The sequence below is a fragment of the Galeopterus variegatus genome, unplaced genomic scaffold (assembly GCF_000696425.1).
Source record: "Galeopterus variegatus unplaced genomic scaffold, G_variegatus-3.0.2 Scaffold2031, whole genome shotgun sequence".
In the NCBI taxonomy this organism is placed as follows: domain Eukaryota; kingdom Metazoa; phylum Chordata; class Mammalia; order Dermoptera; family Cynocephalidae; genus Galeopterus; species Galeopterus variegatus.
This window is the reverse complement of record NW_007728142.1, coordinates 64,923-74,994: the sequence shown is the minus strand read 5'-3', so window position 1 is coordinate 74,994 and position 10,072 is coordinate 64,923. Positions and strand designations below refer to the sequence as shown.

The 10,072-nt window shown below is 50.7% G+C and overlaps 1 protein-coding gene across 3 annotated transcripts in view; it reads right to left on the bottom strand.

Moving 5' to 3' along the window:
* The window catches only part of SLC41A3 (solute carrier family 41, member 3), a 63,145-nt gene that overhangs the window by 6,500 nt on the left and 46,573 nt on the right, over positions 1–10,072 (bottom strand). For all 3 annotated transcript variants that reach the window (XM_008580124.1, XM_008580125.1, XM_008580126.1), the window contains 5 exons: positions 8,649–8,793; positions 5,726–5,872; positions 3,473–3,617; positions 2,168–2,247; positions 901–1,035 (listed from right to left, as the gene is read on the bottom strand). In XM_008580124.1, the coding sequence (XP_008578346.1) occupies positions 901–1,035; positions 2,168–2,247; positions 3,473–3,617; positions 5,726–5,872; positions 8,649–8,793 (652 nt within the window). The remainder of the gene's footprint in view (positions 1–900; positions 1,036–2,167; positions 2,248–3,472; positions 3,618–5,725; positions 5,873–8,648; positions 8,794–10,072) is intronic.

Genomic DNA, 10,072 nt, shown 5'->3' with positions numbered 1-10,072 from the left:
CTCACTGGCTGAGTGAGGTGCGGGTGCGGCACTGAGGGTTGCGATCCCGTTGCCAGTCCTGGTCCGGTACGGGCGCAACACTGAGGGTTGCGATCCGTTGCCGGACACGAAAAAAGACAAAAAAAAAAAAAAAAAAGATGGCTAAATGCAATTCTTAAAACAGAAAGGAAATGACCCAAGAAATTATAACGGGAGAAAAGATCCAATTTTTAAAAGTAGCAAAAAGATAAAACACCTCCAATGGCTTCCAGTGGCTCTCAGGATAAATCCAGTCTCCTTCCTGAAGCAGCCAGGCTCTACAGGATCACATCCTTCTACCTCTCTCTCTTCCTTCATCCCCTCATGCCCAGTATGCTCAGGTCTCACTGGCCTTTCCACTCTTCAAAGTTGCCAAGCTCCTTGCTGCCTCTGGGCCTTTGCTCAGGCTGTTCCCTGTGTCTCGAACATTCTTCCTCCCCACCAAGCCCTGCTCATCCTCAGAGAGAAGCTGTGCATCCCCAGCCTGTGATCTCTCTCATTCTTTTTCACTGTGCCCTGTGCTTCTGCCTTTTGGAACAAGTTACCATTTGCAATTATGTGCTCATTTGTTCTGTGTTTATCTGCTCTTCTAGACTGTCTACTTGAGAGGGCAAGAAACCAGCTGTCTCTGTTTTGGCCCTGTCACCTGACACCTAGGACCTGGTAGACATTCAACAAATACTTGGGGAATGAAAGACTGAATGAAAAGCAGGGCTGGGGAGTCAGGTCTCTGTGAGAAGGAGCTGGGACCTTGAAGGTGATCTGCGCTGAGGTCATCACTGGCCTCAGGCATCCATTGCTACAAATATCACATTCTAAGGACATCAATTTTTACTTGCTTAAAAAAATGATCACGTGGCCTCTGGAAGACACCAGACCCACCTGAGGTACAGAAAATGGAACATGGGTTAGGCCAGAATTTTTTCATCCAGAGGGGGAGGACGCCAGGCATGCTCCAAATGTGCAGGTAGGTGGAGATGCGGCTGGTCTGAATGGCCACCAGATTGCCACCAATACCTGCAAGGAGGAAAATAATCTGGTTTCTCCTTTCTTACACCAGTCTCTGAGTTCCATCCCTCATTTTAAGTCCACTTCTTCCAGGAAGCCTTTGATTGATTTTACACTTGAATTTTTTTTTTTTTTCCTTCCCTCCCATTTGGCCACAGATCTTGTTTGGCACCAAGTAAGGGTGACCCAGGCCTTGTGAGTGAGGTATAGAGGTAGTAACTATAACACCTTGACAGCATCTCTTAAGACAGGGAAAGCAGGTTCTGAATAAATATCTTTTGTTTGGCAAAGCAGGCTCTGAATAAATATTTTTTGGCCAGAGGGAGGGTGTAAGGGAGAGAGGGAATTCAGGAAGGGGGTGAAGAGGTGGATGGGTGGGTCTAAGACAGCTTGCTAAACCACTCAGGGTAAGAGAGCTAGAGCCATGGGAATTGACAGGAACCAGACTACAGTCTGGAAAGTTCGAGAAAGTGAAAGGGGTCTTTTCACCTCAAGGTGGGAAGGAGAGGAAGAGAACAGTAGGTAAGAGTGGGGAGGGGAGCGGTGGGGTGAGATGATCCTATGGTGATAAAGGAGGCTTGTCCCAGGAAAAGCGCCTCGAACACCTCTCTTGGCTGGCCGGCCGGAGGGCTTTTAAGAAAAGACATTTTCGGCTAAACTATTTCAATTTGTGTGTTTTGTGAGTCCCTCTCTGGGGACCCCAAAAAGTTAGTGCAGACTCCAACACTCACAGATGCTTTGGGTATGTGCACGGAGGGGTCTCTTTAGGGGAAATGTAGGTGGGGGCAGGGGTCATGACAGGGTGCTGAACAAAGACAGGGCCCAGAAAGGCAGAATCAGGACGCTCAGCCCACCATGAGAACGCTCCCCCTCTGGAAACTCTGGGGCTTCTTGGTGAGGCTCCTGGTTTCCACAGTGTGTGGAAAAGGTTTCAGGCTCTGCCAGGGCCAAATGACTCAACTGACCAAAACCCATGTCGAGCCCCTTCTGTGGGGCAGGCATGGGATCTGACAGAGAACAGGGCTCACCCATGCGACAGCTCCCTTTGGGGGGTGGTGGCTGCCCCCACCCCCTTGGAGAACTACCCCTAACTGGGCCAGATGTGTGCCAGGGACCTGGGAAAACCACCTCCAATACCTACCACAGATGACGGGAGAGAATATGGCCATGCCTTTGTACTGCTGTTTAGAAATGGTTTTGCTCAAGATGAGCCCTCCAAAACTGTGGAGAGATCAGAGAGCAGTCAAATGATCAGAGAGGTCACACTTACCGTGGCCCTACAAACCTCTATGAATTGCCTGACCAGCCTGTCTTCCCAGCCTCAGCAAACACTTTCCTTCCCCTACACAAGTATCTGCTGCAGCCGAGCAGGTCTCCCCAGGGTCCTGTATACCTTGCACATGCATTTCCACCTCCACCTCTGTTCTGAGCCTCAGCTGTTTCAGAAGGCCCATCAGGTAATGTCAACCCGCTACTAAAAAAACAAATGCCTTTCCAAGGTTCCGCAACTGGCTGGGATCTGCTATGAGATGGCTCCTGAGCTACGACTGAGGTGCTCTCTAGCAGAAAACAGAACCTGCATGAGTATCACCAGAAAACAGAACCTGCATGAGCATCACCAGAAAACAGAACCTACACGAGTATCACCTCATGCTCCTTCAGAAAATATTGCAAGACCTTGCCCCCCCCCCCAGCTCTTGTAGTTAAGCAAAGACCTTCCTACCCCTTGAAACTTCTCATAACTCTGGAGAAGTTAGATCAATTTGTATAAGCCTGGAACCTTCTGGAAACAAGGATACCTAAACCATAACCTCTTCTCCCTGAGATTCAAAGTTAGGAAAACACATCAGAACAGACTGGGTGGCCCCATCAAAGTCTCCTAGCAGGAAAGGGTCCTCAAGAATGGGGCTGGAGGGCAACCGAATTGGGCTCAGCTGAAAGGCCTAAGGGTCTGAGGTGGGGACTAACCCCATAGCCCTCTAGGTCTCACCAGCAGCCATGCTGTGGACGGTGACCAGGCACATGAATGGGTTGGCAGAGCGGTTGTCTTGAGGCTAAGATGAGGCACCCTGCAGTCTAAGCAGGGGTTGGGCCAGCAGAGCGGTGGCAGCCATGGACTGAAAACTGGTATCCCACAGCACTGTGACAGGGACGGGGCAGGGTGCTGGGGCCCCAGTGCATTCATCTGACATTTCCAGCTTTGGCTCTTGTTGGCTCCCTGGTGCTCTGACAATTATGACCAGGGCAGCCCCTCTTAGAATGCAGAAGGGCTAAGGTTCTGGTGAAAGAGACAAAAGAGGGGGACCTCACCAGTCCTTCAGAGTTAGTGAAGGGGCCCACAGCTACATTTCACTCAGACCATGACCCACAATGCCTGACTGCCATCCCCACTCCAGGGGGCTCTGCAGCTCTCAGGGGGAGGGACAGGGGCTGCAGCCTCGCTCACCTGCTGATGACCATCGCGAGGATGATTGGGAACCACCCGAACTTCAGGATCTTCACGACAGGTGGGCTGTGCTTGACAATGAGGACCCACAGAGGGGTCAGTGCTATGAAGCCGATGCAGACCAGTGGCATCAGATACCAACTGTCTGGAAGGAAAAAGGGGATACATACACTTCATGTGGCCAAGGTTCCACAGGTGAGAGGTGGGCTGGGAATTAAGGGTGCTAGAAGTCTGAGGAGACACTTCTGTCCTCATCAGTTTAGGGTGGACTGTCCTCTCATATATTCTGAAGATTTCACACCATCGCACTGAGCAACTGGAAAAGCTCCCCCATGTCCTCAATCCCTGCCACATTCACCTCCACTTCTCTGTTTTGCTACTTTGCCGACATAAAGTACTCTCCTGGGGCTCCTCCCACCCCAATGTCATTGCTATAATTAGCAGTGCTGTCCATGGGACAGTGACCATGGGATAGTGACCGTGCACCAGCGCCATGCTCAGCACTTCATGTGCATGATCTCATCTCATGTTCTTAACAGCCATCCTCAGACACGCACCACGAGGAGACAGATGCATGAAGAGGTGGCTGCTCAGGACACGCAGCCAGCAAGAGTCACTTTGGGGCTACAGCCTGGGTCTGTGGAAGCCAGAGCCAGCTACACGATGGCAACCCTGCTGCTGGCTGAGGCAACTGCTTTGGTATCACAGCCAGCCTGGTAGCTACTTCTGTCCCTGTGTCACCTTCTTCAACTGGCGGAAGGCCAGTGAAGATGGACTGGGGTCTAGACCAGTCAAGTGCTATGTGGGGCCAGGCTGAGGCCGACACACTCGGCACCTCTTGCACTCACTCCCTTACTGTCTTATACCCTGTGCGAGTTCACCTTCCACATGTGACCAGAACAAGACATTGGCTTTCTCTAGAACAGTCCTTCCACCCCTGGCCCACCCTCCCAAGGGCAGGGTCAGGAGGTGCACACCCCTCTTGCCCTGGGTTCCCCAGCACTCAGTAGTGCACAGGCAATGAACGATCCTGGCCAACTCCTCTGCCATGGGTGCCTGAGGCTGGCTGCAGAGCACTTCACGGTGCACGTGGCTGGCCCCTGCACCATCCCAGGAGACAGCAGGCAGGTCCAGCAAGCTCTAAGCAGCTCTCAGATGCTCTGGGAGACAGCAGACTGCAGGAGCATCTCCCTACAGGACATTTTATAGCCCAGTCCAAGTTTTCCATAACCACTCACAAGCCCCCTAGAGGTCCACTTCATGCACACCACCCCTGCGCGTGGCTTGTCGTCCTTCCCAATGGCACCAGCAGGTGCAACAGTCACCTCTCACTCCTCAGAGAGTTAGGATTTATCTAACACTGGCCAGGCCAAGTGACTCCCCTGAGCATACCAGAGATAAGTGCATAGTCTCACTGGAGAGACAGACGATCCAACAGTGATTTAAAGTCTAACTCAAACCATGTATTAAAATATACACACAGTATGGTAGGGAGCAGAGAGAAAGGACCTGGGGAGGCCTGGAACTCTTATTTATTTTGCAAATCAAACTCAAATAATTAACCTGTAGGCAAATCTTCTTGTTTTAAATTCAGTTTGGCTTGAAAGTAAAGTTGGGTCACCTTATTTGATTCCTACAGATCTTCATTGCCACTTACATGCACTTTGAGAATCTCCCAGGTGATTAAATATTGCTGGTGGCAGACAACACCCAGGATGGCAGGAGACGGTCCCACAGCTGGGACAGAAAGGGTCCCAGTGCCAGTTCCCTCTAAGTCAGAGCTGTTTTGTCTGCTTCAGTTGCCAACATGTAAAAATAGGGTGATTGCTCAAATCCATGTTCCCATGAGGCAGTGACAAATTGCAGCTTTGCTGAGGCTGTTCCCTTTGTCTGGGGCATTTCCTCCAACAACCCTCACCACAGGCCCACCCCACCCAACCCCCATCTTTATCCCTGTGAGGGCAAAAGGCCAGCCCAGCCTCAGGCCCTCCCGCCTGCCTCTGCACTAAAGGTGGAGTCAACAGCCACACGTGTGCAGACTTGAGTTGCTCAACCTCTCACATGGTTTGGAGAGCATGAGGCACTTCTCAAGGACAACTGACCTTGCTGAGTGACCTCAGGCTTTCCACAACACCCTGGGTTCCTTTCCGTGGGCACAGTGCCTGATTTGAATGCCACGAGCTGGGTACAAATGTTCTCACTCACCCTTGGTGGTGGCCTGTCCCAACCCCTCCTCCTTGGAGTCCTCCCTACCTTTGTGTCTATAGAAGAAGCTGCTAACTAGAGCCAGGATGGACAGTGTAATGAGGTCTCCCAGGCTGGCTGCAATGGGTGTGGCGATGTTGTCTGGGTTGACCCCGAGCTTTCGAGCACCAATCACTATACAGACCATCAGCACTCCTGCAGAGAGGACAGAGAGGAGACTCAGATCCCATGAGTCAGTGGGCCTTGGGAAGACTCAGTGGCACAGGGTTTGACAGCATGTGTATTAGTCCATTTCTGTTGCTTATAACAAGATACCTGGAACTAGATAATTTATAAAGATAAGAAATTTATTGCTTACAGTTTCAGAGGCTGGGAAGTCCACAGTACAGGGAACACATTAGTGAAGGCCTTGGTGGTGGTAACAATAACAGCAGGGTGTTACACTGCGAAATGGCAGAGCAGAAAGAGGCTAACCTCCTCATGTGCTACCCTTTTAAAGCCCTTAGAACCATGCCCCTGATCACCATTATTAATTCACTCACTGCAGCATGGTCATGCAATCTAATCACCTCTTCAAGGTCCCACCTTTCAATTACCATAACAGGACTTCCCACTCTCAACACTTAAGTGGGGATTAAGCCCTAATGGGGTAGGAGCAGGGCATCCAATCTACAGCAGTCTAGGAGGAGGGACTGGCAGATGGGCAGGAGGCTGCTCATCACTTGCCTCTGTCCACACAAGCTGAGGTGTGGGCCAGGCTGCCGACCCTCTGAGTCCCTCCCACCACACTGGAGGCCTGAGAAGGTTGGGAGACTTAGACTCCACTTTGTGACCTGTGAGACTGATGTTGAATGTCCCGAAAGCTCTGATGACACACTCAGGCAGGGCACGTGGCTCCTGGGCTCCCAAATCAACTGGTACCACAAAGACAGGAAGTTTGCAGCCCCCCACTGCAGAGAGGGCTGCCCCAAATATGCTCTGAGCCACGGGAGCCCCCAGGGTCTGGCAATGTGGCCTCCCTTGCTTGCAAGGGTCCTCTGAGGAATGGAGGCCAAGATGGAATCAGCCATGTGAGAGATATATTAGGGACAAAGCCCATGGGGGAGTATGGGGAAGGAGGTGGGGGAGCCGGGAGCACTGGCAGACCAGGACACGATGCAGGTGGGGCCCCAGGGGAAGGAGAGAGGGGAGGAAGGTGGGGGACGTGTGCTAGATGGCACTGTAATCTAGGTGACCTCAGCAAGGCTGTCAGAGGCCATGAATCCAGAGAAGAGGCCCATCTCAGGAGCTTGGCAGGGCTGTCAATGGGAAGCCATGTGTGGCCAGAGTGCAGGTGGGTATGGATGTCAGAGTGTGGCACTGAGATCTGAGAGGTCACCACGCCTCCTGAGGTCCTGCTTTCTACTCCAACTCTGCTCTGAAGGCAACTATCACATGTGATCCTCCAGTCCACTATCCACTGCCCAGGGCTTGATTCAACAGATTCTCACTCGGTTCTTTAAGCAGATATTCTGTATCTTGGCTATTCGCATTTTAGCACTTTACCCCGGATCTGTAACTCTAGAAATAATTACAATCATTCCCTCAATGCCATCCTAAAGCCACCAGCACCGGCCAGTTTGTTCCCTGTCTTGTGACCAGGTCACAGCCCCTATATGTACTTTTAAAACGCCAGTTCTAAGTGAATCTGCATTTGCATGGCAGAGCTGCTGAGCTGGTGACAATCTTGCAGGAACCACACAAAGTGACACCACTGGTTTGGGAGTGCTTATTAAAAACCACTACAATGGGGCTTTATGTCACAGCCACTGTGACACACAGGGTGAGCCACTGGCAATGTTTCTGAATATCTTTGGACAGTACAGATAATGGCCATGCTGCTGAGCTTCATTCCCTCTAGAAAGTGGGGAGCTAGGAACGGTGATCTCCTCAAGGCCCTACAAGGACATGGCTGACCTGAATCATGAGACTGTGCTGTTTTCAGAGGAGACTTCATGCTAAACGTCTCCTGGGCTCTGCTTCTCTACAAGGTTTGGCAGATTCATCCTACCCCAATCTCTGACCAGACTGGGTCATGGCATCCCCCATTCATGTGACATGCCCGGGCCATGACCAGGAGCTGGCTTCAGCAAACATCCTGACTGGGAAAGTGAGGTTTGTGGGCACACGTTCCTCTTCTTGCTGACCCTCTATGTTGGCTGCAGGCACCAGCACAGGAATGTGGCTGATCGGCCATGTGGCAGGAATGAGAAACCCCAAATAACCCACAGGGTAAACCTCCACAGAGCTGAGCCCAGAGAGCACTTAGTGCGTAGTCAGGTGGGGACAGAAGTGTGAAGACAAGTCCAGTTATGAAGTTAGCAATTGTTCCTTCTTTCACTGCTCAAAAGCAAGGCACAGGGTCTACAAGATGCACGATCCAGGAGAGAACCAGGATAACATCCACTCATTCAGCCAACACTGGGTATTGGCCTGGCCCTGAGCTAAGTAGTGGCAATAACCTAAAGGCTCTGTGCCCAGCCAGGAGACATGCCTGTCGGGTAGAGGACTGAAGTAAACAAGACAGGAAACTAACAGAGCATGGCCAGGAGTGGAGGCTACTGCACAGTCTGTGAGAGGAGGCTCCGTGACAAAAGTGACATGTGGCACTTCACTTGAGCTATGTGTACGCTCACATGTTTTGTCCACTAGTGTATCCACAATGCTCTACATGGCTGGGCACCGAGCTGACACCCAGCAGCTACCAAATCACGAACAGCTGGATGACATGGCCTGGTCAGTGCTCAGCAACTGTGCTTGCCCACCATGCATGTGAGCCACTGTAGTGGTGCCATCTCTCACACCTCCAGGAAGTGGAGACACAAAGCGCTGAGAACAGAGCCTGAGGCATGGCACCTGAGAGGAGCCAGGATGAGGGCACCGGGGAAAGGGTGGGACAGCTGGGGGGGCACACAACAGGGGCACAGCTCACCTAGGGCGAAGGCCGCAAGGAAGGCGGTGACGACACTGCTGGCACACAGCAACTGCACCTTGGCCAAGTCTGATTCTTCCCTAGACACAGCACCCAGCAGCAGAGCGACAATGGCAGCCAGGAGCCCCATGACGGTAGCCTGCACCTGCCGGGGGAGAGATCAGAAGCATGAGGGAGGGTCCCTCTGACCCCCTCCACCCCAGGAAAACACCACCAGCACCTCCCTTCAACCCAGTTCCTTCACAAACTCCTGCTTTCCACCTCTGCTTCCTTGTTGGATGCCATCTTCATTGCAGAATCTAATTCTTCATCTACTCAGGCCTTGGTCAAGGACTAGCCTGTCTCTTGCCCACATTCACCTCTCAGTGGTCTGGGCAAAAGTGCTCTGTAACTCCCAGCAGTACAGAAAACTGCCCTTGCTCCGCACATGGGAACACCCCAGGACTCACAGCAGCAGTCCCAGTGACCTCAGCACACACATGCGGCCTCTGTTCTGCTATTCCTCCTTGGCACTTGCCCATGTGCTGTGTCCGTGGTTTGCTCCACCCCAGGTGGCACTCCTGGCTCCATCCCACAGAGCACACACCCTGCTCTGCTCTGATCCTGCACCCATGTAGTGTCCCAATCTGAGTATTGATAATGGCACTTCTAATTCAAAATGTCTGAAGGGAGACACATGATTTTATAGAGCAGGTTGAAGAAATAATGAGCTCCACACTTGTGTTGATGACAAGAGCTCGCTCTTCACAGATGAAAATGCTCCCATGTTAGCCTGTGTAAATCCAACCGAAGTCCCAACAAGACTTTCATGGCGTCTGAGAGTTCACTTTAAATCTCACGATGATGAGTAAGTGTGTGAGAACATCCAAGATGATTCAGAGAAAGAAGGCCAAAGAGGAGTTTTGCATATTCATCATCAATATGTATTTTAAAGCTATAGAAATCAAAGCAGTGTGGTAATTGGCAGAAACAGACACAGAGATCAGCAGGACAGAATAGAGCCCAAGAATAGAATCATGGATATATAAAATTCTTTAATTTAATATATGAAAATTTAATCATGAATATATGAGAATTTTATATGGTAAATGTGGCATTTCAAATCAGTATGGAATACGAGAATACTGACTAAACTAGATATCTATGTTCAGGGGAAAAAAAAATAGGTCCCTACTTCATACCATTTACACACATCCTTGAACACAGAAACCCAAAGTGTGAAGTAAAAGGACATATAGGACAATATTGTTAAGATTCTCGACTCTTCTCCTAAAGGTACAACATGCAAAATCCATTAAGAAATACTGATAGGATGAATGTATGACTTCTATATGATAAAGGACACCACAAAAGGCAAAGAAAAGGATAGAATGGGAGAAAATATCCTCAACATATAGAACTAACACAGGATTCTTTTCCATAAT